This window comes from Somniosus microcephalus, chromosome 3, assembly GCF_052327205.1.
Source record: "Somniosus microcephalus isolate GS21.2 chromosome 3, FLI_Smic_1.0, whole genome shotgun sequence".
NCBI lineage: Eukaryota > Metazoa > Chordata > Chondrichthyes > Squaliformes > Somniosidae > Somniosus > Somniosus microcephalus.
In genome coordinates this window covers 325,313,842-325,328,280 of record NC_140989.1, presented here as the reverse complement: position 1 = coordinate 325,328,280, position 14,439 = coordinate 325,313,842, and the positions used below count along the sequence as shown (strand labels likewise).

The window sequence follows — 14,439 nt, the reverse complement described above, 5'->3', positions numbered from 1 at the left end:
ATACCTCAATTAAGTCTCCCCTCAGCCCCCTCTGTTCCAAAGAAAACAACCCCAGCCTATCCAATCTTTCCTCATAGCTAAAATTCTCCAGTTCTGGCAAAAAAAATGTATATTCATTCCTGGGATGTGGGCGTCGCTGGCATGACCAACATTTATTGCTCATCCCTGGTTGCCCTTGAGAAGGTGGTGGTGAGCCACCTTCTTGAATCGCTGCAGTCCGTGTGGCGAAGGTACTCCCACAGTGCTGTTAGGGAGGGAGTTACAGGATTTTGACCCAGTGACGATGAAGGAATGGTGATATATTTCCAAGTCAGGGTGTTGTGGTACTTGCAGGGGAATTGCAGATGGCGGCGTTCCCATACGCCTGCTGCCCTTGTCCTTCTAGGTGGTAGAGGTCGCGGGTCTGGGAGATGCTGTCGAAGAAGCCTTGGCAAGATGCTGCAGTGCATCTTATAGATGGTACACACTGTAGCCATGGTGTGCTGGTGGTGGAGGAACATCCTCATAAATCTCCTCTGTATCCTCTCTAATACAATCACATTTTTCCTGTAAAGTGGTGATCAGAACTGTACGCTGTGGCCTAACTAGTGTTTTATACAGTTCAAACATAACCTCCCTGTTCTCATATTCTATGTCTCGGCTAATAAAGGAAAATATCCCGTATGCCTTCTTAACCACCTTATCTACCTGTCCTGCTACCTTCAGGGATCTGTGGACATGCACTCCAAGGTCCCCCAGTTCCTCCGCATTTCTCAGTATCCTACCATTTTTTGGCCCGTAATTTCCGATAAGAGGCTTCCTGCGTGCAGATGCCTCCTATCGGAAAAAAATCTAGGAACTTACCTGAGGGCTCCCGAGGTCCGGACACCTCCGCTCCTGGGCCTCTCCAAAGTCGAAATGCACAGAACCCATGTATCCCAGGGGCGCATGCAGTTCGCAAGCGTCCCTGGGATCACGTGGGCCAGGCCAGCCAATAGGAGAAGGGAATCTCCCTTCATACCTGTCAAAAGTATGAATGGAGATCATCCCAAAAACACACTAAAACATTAAATAAATTTTTAAAAAACCATCACGTTTTTAAAATGAGTTAAAATTACATTAAATTAAATATTTTAAACAAAAATGTAATTAAAAAAAAAATTAAAGTTTTTTACGGGGCTACAAATAAACTTACCTTTTTTAAAAAGTATTTTTAAATTATAAATGAGTGAAAAAAAAATTTAAAAACTTTTTTCCACTCTTATGCTGGCAGGCTTTTACCAGGCGTAAGATTGCTAAGGGTTTTCTGCGGGCAGAGGTTCTCCAGAAAGCGGAACTCCCCCCCCCCGCAGAGGCCCATCTCCAGGGCAGGCGTCCGATCTGTTAAGAGCATTCTTGACAGATCAGAAATGCCGGTTTACAGTGCATGTGCTTTGCATGTTTATTTTTAGCCCCTTTAAAATATGTAAATTTATTTTTCAAATAATTAAATTTTTGTTTTAAATATTTAATTAAATGCCATTTTGATTACATTTTAAACATGTGATTTAAAAAAAAAATATTTGAAGTGTACGTGTATTTCTGGAGGTATTCCCATTCATACTTATGAGGATTCCGTATGTATTGAGCTTTCTTTCATTGGTTGGGCCAGCCCACGTGATCCCAGGGGTGCTTGTGAACCGCCTGCGCCCCTGTTATACGTGGGCCTCTACGCAGGCCTACACATAGAGGCCCAGGAGCGCAAGTGTCCGAACCTCCGGGAGGTAAGTTCGTAGATTTTTTCAGGTCGGAGGCATCCGCCCACAGGAAGCCTCCGACCGCAAATTCAGGGCCATTATATATTACAAACTGTATATTAAATAGTGTATACCAGATTATATAGTGCATATCTATTTCCTGGTACTCATAGAATAATCATAGAAGAAGGCCATTTGGCCCATCATGACTGTGCTGGCTCTTTGTAAGACCTATCCAATTAGTCCCACTCCCCTGCTCTTTCCCCATAGCCCGGTAAATGTCAATCCCTTCGAGTATTTATCCAATTCCATTTTGAAAGTTACTGGTGAATCTGCTTCCACCGCCCTTTCAGGCAGTGCATTCCAGGTGATAACAACTCACTGCATAAAAGAATTTCTCATCCTGCCTTTGGTTCTTTTGCCAATTACCTTAAATCTGTGTCCTCTAGTTACAGACCCTTCTGCCACTGGAAACAGTTGCTCTTATTTACTCTATCAAAACCCTTCATGATTTTGAACACCTCTATTAAATCTCCCCATAACCTTCTCTGCTCTAAGGAGAACAACCCCAGCTTCTCTAGTCTCTCTACATAACTGAAGTCCCACATCCCTGGTACTGTTCTAGTAAATATAAGGCCTTAACATACTTCCTAAAGTGTGGTGCCCAGAATTGATCACAATACTCCAGCTATTCCGCTGTATGGGGGGAAAAAAGCTGGTAATACCTCAGTACTAGCTACAAGATGCCAACATGTTATCTCACATGTATCAACGTGTACCTCTCAGATGATAGTTAGAAACGATGAAACAGAATATTGCTATTTAAAAATAAGCTATCCATAGCCTGTTTGTGAGTGGGATTATGCGTGGTATCGATGAGATGTTAATGACGTTGATTGTGACTCAGCCCAGGCATCATGTTAATGGTACTGCAGTATAAGTTTTTTTCCTCCCTGGGGCGGTTTAGTTTTTTTTATGCAATGAAAGTGGCCTTGCTGACTGGGCTGACACCCTGTTCTGTACAGCCATAGAAAATCTTTTACAACAGCATGACTTGTTGTATCGTGTCAGGTACCACTCCATCTCCATGGAAGTAAAGTACCGGGCTAATAAAAAAAAAATTGAGAAATAAAAAGTCTTTTGTACAATGAAAGGGCTGACATTTCTCACCACCTTCATTGTATAAATACCAGCATAATGCAATATTTATACAATTCATGAACCCAACGGACATAACACTCTTGTAACTTCCTCATCATGTGTTACCTGGTTGGCTTGTATAAATATCGTATCGCAGGCTAGCCATGGATATGATCTTTAAAAAAACACAAGAAATTGGGTGAATTTTTGCGCTCATTAAGGCGTGGGCTGTCAGTGCTGGGGTATTCATTTCTTGCTCTTCACACCCAGTGTCGGCATCAAGTGCTCCCAGGTCAGAGACAGTGTGGAAGAGATGCCCAGTAAAGTTTCCTACACTTTCCCAACTCATAATTCTTATTCCCAATGTCAGAAGATCCCCCCTCGTGCACCAGTATGACATTTCCACTTCCCACACCAGCCATCACTTGGACCTCTGATAAGCCAGCAGACAGTAGAGACTTTCATCCCATTTGTCTGGGATAGCTTTGATTCAAGGTCCCAGAGATGCAAGGGCAGTGCTGTAACTTCACCACACCACCCATTCCTTCAGTCACAACACATTTTCCATATAGACAATTAAATATACATTATTTTAATGCAGTAGGTGCTAGATTATGAAGATGAATTGCCTCTTGTTCTGTGATGAAGAATTGAGAATGTAAACACCTTCAACAATTCTTAGATCATGCTAATTTTGAATTTATCTTAAAAATGATTTAATTTTGTAAAAACAGAACAACAATCTCAATAAGAATGTGATGTGTTAATGTCATGTATGAAACATTATTTGAAAATGGCATTATGAGATACATGTACTGCAATACCTCACACTTATCTGTGTGGAAATTAATTTGCCAAATATGACATAATTTACAATAACATATGGTGTTCTTAAGAAGGATTCAAGATTGGATCATTGACTTCAGGTAAAGCAGTCTGGATCTGTCCACTTACTTTTCAAACCATGCAAAACGACCTTGTTTTTCTTTCAAATAAGGCCAAAACTTTGAATTTCTTTGAAGCTTAGGCAGCTCACAAAGCCAAAGAGAAAGGCAAAATTGAACTCTAATACATGCCCCGAGGTGTTTTATTCAAAACATTTTCCATCACTCTGCTGACCCTTCATTCTAATAGAAGACTGCTATTCAAGGAAAAATAATGCAAAATGTCTCTCACCTGTGTACCCAACCCCAGCAGAATCAACATGAAGAAAAAGAGAAGGGACCAGAAAGGCGAGATCGGCAGCAAAGTCAGGGCTTCTGGGTAGGCCACAAAGGCCAGTCCAGGACCATGATCTGCTACTTGCGACACATCGACCCCCAGGTGTGCAGCCATGAATCCAAGAATGGAGAAGATGACAAACCCAGCATAAATGCTGGTCGCACAGTTGGTAATACTGATAATGATACTGTCCCTGTAGCAGAGAGAGGAACAATAGTAACAGATGGAGGTGAGGTTACAAGTCACATGTTAAAGAATTAAAGAGCTGAGAGAATCCAGCATCAAACTGTCCACTTTCAAACGCCATTATTTACAGTTATATCACAAATTAGATGAGGGCCTGAAATGCAACAGGGCATCTGGCAGTCCTCCGCCAGATATGGTGGGATCCTTAAGAAAATGGCACCAGATTTCTGCCATTTCTGGGAGTTACTTTAACACCTTGTAAGGAACAGGATTTTTGTCTTTCCCTTACAAGGCAAGTAACGGGCAGGGGTGGGAGGGGCTTTCCCTGAGCTATAGGTTCCTGCTCCTGCTCCTCAGTCAGGACACAGCTTTTGTACACCAAGTGAGAAGCATACCAGCCACCTTAGGGTCTACGTGGTCCTGATCAGTGGAGTCCAGGCTAGGCTGACTGCCGAAAGAATCCGAAAATTGATTTTTTTTTAAACCACTGTAGCCAGATCGGTCCCCTTGCTCAGCGGCCCAATAGGGACCTTGGCCTCGTCAGAGAGGCCTGGGAAATCAGGGCAGTCAGCCGTTGGAGTTTCCAGAAGTCAGAGGCAGGCAGATAGGCACTGGAGAGGTGCCCAAAGTTGCGCTTGCACCAATATCGTGACCCGAGGAATCCTGGGGCCGAGAGGTGAGAGTCAGCCATGTGATACTATAAATATCACTATGCATTTCACTGTCTGGGTAATTCACTGCATACACCTCTGTTGCTGTTTAGATATGTTTTCCCAAACCAACTCTATACTTACATACTGAAACTTATGGCATGCAAGCCACAAGCTTCTACACCCATAGGTTAGATTTATTGAGAGTCCCTCTTTAAAGTGCATCAGTAATGAATAAATGAATTATAATAACAATTAATATTAAAAATAAACATCAAAATGTAATAAAACTGGCACATTGCTGTATATAGATGGCAGCAGACCTCATGAAATGACATCTGATTATTGTTTAACCATAGAAAATTCTGGCTATGCTTCCCGTCTGAATAGATCCTAATTTCTCATTAACTATTCATAACATCATCAGGTGCGATCCTCTATGCCTTACACTCACAGAAGCACTACTCTCTGAATCAACCTAATAGTGCTCTAAAGATAGGAATAGCTCTCAGCAAGGGGCAAGCTCTGTGTCTTATATGCGGTATTAAAGGTGCACCACCTTCAAAGAGAAAGGCTCGACAGACTCTTTTGTTGCCTGTTCACGAATATATAATGCAAAGTATAAGCTTTGCCAAAAAAAGCACACGTGGGATGCTAGTATAAAACAAATAAAATGCACAGCTCTGTGGGTGTTCTCCTTATCCGCAGAAAGAAAAGTTTATACTGAAGTCATGTACTTGTGTTCTTGATTCCATGGCATAAAAACATAGAAGATAGGAGCAGGAGTAGGCCATTCGGCCTCTTGAGCCTGCTCTGCCATTCAATGAGATCATGGCTGATCATCCAAATTCAGTACCCTGTCCCTGCCTTCTCCCCATATCCCTTGATCCCTTTAGCCTTAAGAAATATATCCAACTCTTTCTTGAATATATTTAATGAACTGGCCTCCACCGCCCTCTGTGGTAGAGAATTCCACAGGTTCAACACTCTCTGGGTGAAGGAATTCCTCCTCATCTCTGTCCTAAATGGCTTACCCCTTATCCTTAGACTGTGACCCCTGGTTCTGGACTCCTCGGCCATCGGGAACATCCTTCCTGCATTTAGTCTGTCTAGTCCTGTTAGAATTTTATAAGTATCAATGAGATCCTCTCTCATTCTTCTAAACTCCAGCGAGTATAAGCCCAATCGACCCAATCTCTCCTCATACGACATTCCTGCCATCCCAGGTATCAGTCTGGTGAATCTTCGCTGCACTCCCTCCATGGCACGAACATCCTTCCTCAGATAAGGCGACCAAAACTGCACACAATACTCAAGGTGTGGTCTCACCAAGGCCCTGTACAACTGCAGCAAGACATCCTTGTTCCTGTACTTGAACCCTCTCGCTACGAAGACCAACATACCATTTGCCGCCTTAACCGCCTGCTGCACCTGCGTGCTTACCTTCAGCGACTGGTGCACAAGGATACCCAGGTCTCGTTGCACTTCCCCTTCTCCCAATCTATTGCCATTCAGATAATAATCTGCCTTCCTGTTTTTGCCACCAAAGTGGATAACCTCGCATAGCACACGGGACCACCAATACAGGGTCTCAAGTCTTTTTTAAGATTGGACAGGAAGGGACCTTTTTGTTGTTTCCATTTCCCTCTTCGCAGTACCCCTTTCCCAGTCCATCCGTGGCATGATCCAATTGTAGCAAATAAATAGATCATGCTCATCTGAATTTATATATCTGGAATCGGCCATTATTTAGGCTTGGCTTGTTTTGGCACTAAAACAGCCCGAAAATTTAAATCATTCCATGAAGAAAATCAAGAATAATAAAATTCCAAAGAGGATAGAGTAGGGAGTTAAAACAAAATGAGAAAACTCTCTAACCTGTAGCAGTTATTGTGGAACTTGTTGTAAGATGCCATGGTAATCAGGCCACCCCAGGCACATCCCAGGGAGTAGAAAATTTGGGAAGCAGCATCACCCCAGACCTGGAATAGAATGCAAAACAGACAACAGTTCACATTTTACAAAACACAACACTAAAGATATTCACTTATTTTTTTGCTGAGTTCTCCATGAGAATTGCTATTCCTAGATTTTTCCCCACAAGCTATTCTGTAGGGACGGTGGAGACATCCACACTGACAATCGGAGTGGGATGGAGCATTTTTTTTAACTTAAGTTTTTTCAAATAAACATATTCCCTCTCATTTCTATTGTTTTACTCTTCTGCACTCATCTACCTACTTAGTGCAGTATACCTATCCCAGGACCACAGCAACAGACAGACAACTAGATCAGCACCTGTTAGTGACATTCTGTAACTTTGAGATTTGTAGCAGTCCCCCTGGCTGACTCATTTTCCAATATTAGGCGAAATCTTCAGCTTCAGTGGTAACAGATTGGCCCCAAGTTGTACACCTCATCCGGTTTTCCTATCAGTCAGGCGTAGTGTATAACAAGCGGCCAACTCGCTACTGCCCGTTTTATGCCCCCGCTGAAGTTGAAAGTCTCACCCATTATCTTGCCCTGACCTCTACTCAGCATCATCCCTGATCCTAATAACCAGAGTGAGATTGGGAATTCCCAATTAAGGGAATCAAGATCACAAATCCTTCTCCTACCAAATGACTAGATGGTCTGTAGTACTTTAAGATTTCTAACTGTTGTTTGTTGTATTATCGGGTGCTGGGAGACCTACAGAAGTGGAACTAGTTGCAATTGGTCCTCCACTTCTTTCTCCCTGTGAGGTAGTGCCCGGTCTCTGCTTGGCACTTGGTACTATGAACTTTGTGGATTCGTAAATGAGAACCACATAGCACAATGTCATCACCCAGTCCCCAGGAACACATTACTTTTCTGAATGGACGCTGATCAAGCCACAAGCTATAGTTGACTCACCTTTGCATCTAAAATCTTGTCCCACTGAGGCGTGAGATAGTATTTAATGCCAGTGACAGCTCCATCCAGAGTAATCCCACGGATAAATAGAATTGTCAGCACAACATATGGGAATGTTGCTGTGAAGTACACCACCTATAAAAACATAGCAAATATTTATGCTGGAAATGACCAGACTAAGCAACAGTTAGTTATTGTTCCCCATCTAGCAGATTTTGTGCTAGCAATAAGCTTGTTGCCAGCTGATTTCTTTTCTACATTTTGAAAGGAGCTGCAATAGAAACAATCAGGAAATTTTATGTTGAGAGATGTCTTCCCCAGTTTAAAAAAATGAATGGAATGCAATCCCATTTGTGGAGAAAGGAAACAGATCCTTGTTTTTGAAACATAAAATTGGGCACAAAATATATATATTTTAAGTAATACACTAAACTCCTCTTAAAGGGGATCAGTACTATGGAAAAATTACCATCATAGTTTTCCAAATGTGTTCATCAACATGCATTGTAATGCCTTTTGCATTGGAAACATTTCATGACACTGCTTGCATGTGTTGTATCGTGACAGAATAATGCTGAGCTCTTCCAGAATCTCCCACTGACAAGAGGTGACCAGTCCCCTTTACAATTATAGTACAGTGCAGCCTGCTTAAATGAATAGTATGGTTTCCAATAAGACATTCATTGCTGTGGGCTATTGTGCTAAGTGATGTTCCCATTTTCAGCTGACTTCTCCTGCCCTTCTGTCTCAAGACAGCAGAGCTGCTTATTACAGCCCAATGAAATGAAGTGCAACAGGTGAGTCACTGCTGAGCTGGGAGGCTGGAGAAATCTCTAAGACATGGAGCCTATTCTTTGGAGTGAATTAACATGATTTATCATTTTCTACGCTTACCATTCTGTAGGATGAGAGCAAATTACATTTTAATTTTTTTTTAATGGATAAATTTATGGGTAAATTCTATGAATGAGCTACCCCGTTGTGCAAAGCTTCTGAATTGGGAGAATTAATTCATTAAATCTAGTTGGGAAAGTGTTTGGCTCTTGTAAACCTGTCAAAACTGATGAACACAGAAGATAGTTGAGCTACGTATTTTCTTCCTCGAGTCTCCCATTGGTCAAGGGATCAACTAGCCAACAGGGAAGGATGCTGGCTCACCGACCACTAAGCTTTGCAAGAGAGTGGCCCCTGCTTAGCTGTGGAGAAGCCATCACAATATATTAACATTTATTCATTAATCCTTATTCCCTTTTAAAAATAATTTGTGCCCGCTCTCGTGGTTGCAGCTGATGAGCCATTCTTTAACTTTCCTCCCCTCTCTCCCTGGGGGTCATTTTGACTTTAGGCGATGGGGTAAAATGGGTGATACTGAATCGGCCGTCCCACTATACATCACGCCAACGTTCCCTTTAAGCTTCACGGCCATGCAGCCAGCTCACCAGCTTTTAAATAGGAAAAATCATGCACCCAAAAAAAAAATGAAAGGGAACGTTACACCCCGCCCACTTTTCTTTTCAAGGAAAATCAGGTGGGATGTATAATGAACGGCCAATCTGATATTACTCACTTCATGTCATCGCCGAAAATTAAAATTATCCTCCCTGCGATGGAACTCCTTGCTTCTATTTGGGGCCTCTAATTAACCCAGCTCAGATCAGAGATGATCATGTGAGGAACCACTGGTGAGAATCTGAGTCCTAACACTATAGGAACTGATGTGAGCACTATAATGCTTCTGAGTGGTAATCACAAAAGCTATATACAGTAACTCAAAAAATTCTTAAGGGGTAATTTTCATACTTTCTGCAGCCGGCATAAACTAATGGTCAGAATATCCTGCGTGGTGCACAGACCCTCAGTTTGTGTTTCCGGTGGGCTGGGTGTGTGAAGGTGGGGAATTTAGCATTTTTAATGCTTTCTTCATTTTAACTGAAGTTTCCGGACCTACCTTTCATTGAAAAAATTGGATCTGCTCACATCCCGTAGCCAGCATAGTGGTTAGCACTGTTGCCTCACAGCGCCAGGGACCCGGGTTCAAATCCGGCCTCGGGTGACTGTGTGGAGTTTGTACATTCTCCCCGTGTTTGCGTGGGTTTTCTCCGGGTGCTCCGGTTTCCTCCCACAGTCCAAAGATGTGCGAGTTAGGTTGATTGGCTATGATAAATTGACCCTTAGTGTTAGGGGGATTAAATACATGGGGTTATGGGGTTACGGGGATCGGGTGGGATATGTGTCGGTGCAGGCTCGATGGGCCGAAATGGCCTCTATCTGCACTGTGGGGTTTCTGTGTGTGATTCTGTGTGATATTCCATGATTTGGGACACATTTTGATTCGAATAAAAATAAAGTCATTGGTATTTTTCTTCTTTTCCTCAGTATGTAGCGCCATTGGTAAGAAGCTGGAACAGATCTAACTTTGGGTGTGGTGAGACTGTTGGCAGAAACCAGATTGGTCCCAGTAATACATAAGAAACCCAGGCCTAGAAATTCAGTGGGCCTTGCGCCCACTTAGCGCCTAAAGAGGTCTTTTGCGCTGGCGGGGTGGTAGCGCGGAAATTGAGTGCAGCGGTATTGGCGGCGGTAGCCGTTAGCGCTGCGCCGGGACCGATGACGTCATCGGTGTGCGCGGTGGCCCGTAACGCCCCGAAACCGCGCCGATCCCCATATTTATTTGCGGCCGCCTCCTCCGAAGCGGGCGCAAACAGCGACCAGAAAACGGGGCCGTCCTGCTGCCATAGTGGGGCACTTTAAAGCGGAAGGTGCGGCCGGCCGCTTTTTCGGCGGCCGCCTGCCCGCACCTCCTTCCCTGGCCTCCTCCACCCCCTCCGCGGCATTGCCGGCTGGTTTCCGTGGAGCCCGGCACTTCTCCATTGTGCCGGGCTCTTTTGCCGGCACTCGCGATCGGGGCTCCGGCCGTTGCAGGCACCTCCCCCTTAAGAGAAGGAGGAGGCCTGCAGTACCGCAGCCTGCCGCACCGCATCGGGTGGCGCTGCGGCAACTAGCGCGCCGATATTCAGTTGCAGCGCCCCAAACGGAGGCGGGCACACCCTGGTATAGCGCCCGCTTCCGAATTGGGGCGCAGAAGACGAATATACGGCGTGCGCTAATGCCTCCCCGCCCAGCGCTAACTTTTGGGCGCGAGCGAGCTGCCCGCGCGCCCAAGTGAATTTCTAGGCCCCACTGACTACACCTTATAATCCACAAAAACATGTGTGTCCTCTAGGTATTGTAGTTTAGGGGAGTAAAGCTTCAGCGGGTAAAATGGGGAAATGTCCTCTGTTTTCCTGGAAGCATTGCTGGGAAGAAGTGTCTGGGTTGTAGGTATATGTCTGCTTTGTCTGTCTGTACCTGGTACTGAATTCTTTATGTCTGATTCGTACAGATTCAGGGATTAAGCCTCCACCTGTAATCCCATGGAACATAATGGCAGGGGAGTGGGGGCCTGCGAGGGAGAATGTGGCTATATTTCTTTGCGATCTGGGAATTCTTTTGTGAGCTAGCATTTCCCTCTGGGAATAGTCTTCCCCTTTTGTAGGACACACGATCACTCCAATCCTTCCCCCCTTCCCACAAACACTTAGCTCCAGCCACCTGAATAGTGTTGCTATTCATATTGTTCCCATTTGTCTATTTGTAAATAGCAGCTTTGTACTTACTTTTCCTGAAGACTTGACCCCTCTGATGAGGCAGAGGAAGACCACAACCCAGGCCACAGCGAGGCAGCCCAGCAATGGCAAGCGAACCTCCCCAAAATTTCCAATGCCATCGGATATCTTCAGTACATAATAACTGTCAACAAATACGACCATAGTCAGTACAAATGCCAAGGCCATCATATTGTATTCACCTCCTCCGAACTCATGCTTGCCACCACTAGAACTTACCTTGGGTCTCAGCCTCCACAGAACAACTGGAATTTTTGAAAGAAAAACAAATTAGGACAAATGTCCCAATAGGAAACAAGCACATGCGGCTTTATTCTCCCTTAAAAACATGTTTTTGCTAAAAGTAGCAAAAACGGGTGAAATACTATAAAAATTCGTGAGGCACATTTTCTTCAATAAAAGAAAATTGCATTTCAAACTCTATATAGCCTAAATAGTAAGTATATTTTGTGGGCTGTGTTTCTGCTAAGCAGCACCATTGGGAACAGACTCTCTTGGGGGAATTTTAACCCCCAAAAAACAGGTGGGTTGAGATCAAGTGGGAGGTTAAAGTGTTAAGAATCTGAATCCCGACTCCAATCCACCCACTTCCGGTTTTAACGGAGGCGGGCAGCCAACCTGCTTCCTGCAGGCGGATTGGTACTTTAAATATGATAATAAGGCTGAAAGCCTCAGATTTAACCTGCTTCTCAGGTTTAACTGTGGCTGGGCCTCTGGATTCCCAGCAGCTGTAACGAGGCGAGGTCAGCCTCGAGGCTCACACATACCTGGGGTTGCGGCCTCTTGTCCAGCATTCCCGTTCAACTGGGAGCCAGCCTGTCAATCAAACTGTCTGTTAAAACTCCACAGCTTGTCCAGGTTTCCCACACTCTTATCGCCCCCCCGCCACCCCCGCCCCCCCCACTCCCAGCAGGTCTCCAGGTAAAAATTCTGGCCATTTGTGTAGCATTTAAAATATGGCCAGTGGGTGGCAGCGTCACTAGGGATGCATCTTGGGTGCCCAGCCAGTCACGAGAGGCCTCAAAATATGGCGGAGGCTGCCGATTTGTGTGCGGGCAGAGGGTTCCAAGCTCAGTCCCAGGATTGGAGCCAAGCTGGGCCCCACATCCACTGGTTGGCAGGCCAATATGCCTACTTTCACACCTGGTACTTGCCCGACTGTTGTTCTGCCAGGCTGGGGACAAGGAATCTCCAAGCCTGGGAGAACACCACCGCCCCCACCCCCCTCACCCCTCAGCCAAGCACTCTCTGACGCAAGTGTGCTGGTTTGGGCCGGGCTCTGCAAAAACTGGGCGAGACGGGTGCGACCCAGTGTATCTCCCAAAGCACCGGACTTCTGGTCCCTGTGTGCAATCGTTTTAAAAATGTATTGAGAATTTTTCTTTTAATCGGGGCTGCCAGCTTTACTATATGTCTAACACTAGGCACTGCAATGGGATGTGTCTTCACCAGCCTCAGGCCTGGTAGTTCATTTCTTTACAGTGAGGTTTCACAATAGATCAGTAAATGTGGTCATTAACCCTGACCCTGCCCAACTAACGCAGGGGTATATGCTCCGCTGCTGATTATTTTAAGAGATGCGGGTATAAAATGACATTGGTAGAATGATGGATGAGACGGGGAAGCATCAACTCTTGGGGAACCCACGTGCGAGTGTCAATCAAGACTGGGATTGGAGTGTGACTCTAAATTATGAATCCAAAACTTGTAGTTATCGGTATGTTCCTTTGAGGTCGAACATTCTGAAATTCCTAATGTGATTATTTTATTTTTGCTGTTTTGACCCACGCATTAACTATAAATGATTTCATCTATAGTAAAGAAGTCACTGATTGTTCTACTGAAGACCCGTATTGAGACACTGATTTCAGCCAACTGGAGAATGAAGATCAATAAACAACCTCCAATCCAATCAGACTGTTGTTAAACCTGAATGATTTGATTGATTAATGATAGGGAAATGTTTCAGCAGGACAATAGCTTCCTTCATTCTTGTGATGCAGACAAAACCCCTTAAAAATACATTCTATTACTTCCTGCTTTTGAATAGCTGTTGACAGACGGCAGTGTATTTATAGCCGCAATCCAGTAGGAAAGTTTTAATCTCTCGTGCTTTCAGTTAACATTGACTATGAAACATTGTCCTATCAGTTACAGATTCCTTGACAATTGTTCTCTTCAGTTTAGAATGAATTCATTGTTGTCGTTCACCGTCTCAAAGTCTTTCGGTCGCCAGCCGATCACATAGGAGGCATTTTAAATTCAGTTATTATTTCTCGGATAAAAATACGCCTAATTCTTGGTTGCACAGCAGTGGTGGGGAAGTCTGTCTCATTTACCTTTGACAGAGTCTCACAGTCGGGATGGCGCACTGTTCATCGTGCAGTCGAACACATGTTTGTGCCTCTGATTATCCCACACACGGTGAGCACCCGATTTCACTGCTGTCGTTGGAGGTGGAAGGGAAGGACAGGGTATGGATGTTATGTTCATCACAAAAGAGGCCGGAATAGTTACTCCCAGACTTGCTCTCAAGGCACATCCTAATCTCTGGTAACAGAGGTGCAATAACAGAGACCTGGGAACATTTTATTTGGTGCACGGTACAGGAGATTTTTTTAAACATTTATTTGATATGAAGCCAGGAAGCACAGTGTTGATTCACAAAGCCAATGTGCATGACCTCATGGCATCTCATGTTCTCTTACCACATTCTTGGACTCCACTACATCCTAGCTCCCAGACAGTGCTCCACAGGAAGCTGGGTTGGCAGTCAGCAATCCCTGCCATGCAAATAACCATTCTACCATCACCGCCTCTCTTAATGCTTTCACTGGCAATTTTGAGAACTGAAGCAATGATAAAATCTGCCCGATGGCTTGATTGGTAAATGAACTTGCACGGTGTAGTACAAACCATACAGCCGAGAAGATCCCAGGTTCAAACCCTGTGTTGATCACTGATGCT

At 44.4% G+C, this 14,439-nt stretch overlaps 1 protein-coding gene across 7 annotated transcripts in view; it reads right to left on the bottom strand.

Moving 5' to 3' along the window:
- The window catches only part of slc6a9 (solute carrier family 6 member 9), a 310,870-nt gene that overhangs the window by 26,317 nt on the left and 270,114 nt on the right, over positions 1-14,439 (bottom strand). For all 7 annotated transcript variants that reach the window (XM_085983100.1, XM_085983098.1, XM_085983101.1 and 4 more), the window contains 4 exons: positions 11,464-11,596; positions 7,808-7,942; positions 6,791-6,894; positions 4,032-4,269 (listed from right to left, as the gene is read on the bottom strand). In XM_085983100.1, coding sequence (XP_085839226.1) covers positions 4,032-4,269; positions 6,791-6,894; positions 7,808-7,942; positions 11,464-11,596 — 610 coding nt within the window. The remainder of the gene's footprint in view (positions 1-4,031; positions 4,270-6,790; positions 6,895-7,807; positions 7,943-11,463; positions 11,597-14,439) is intronic.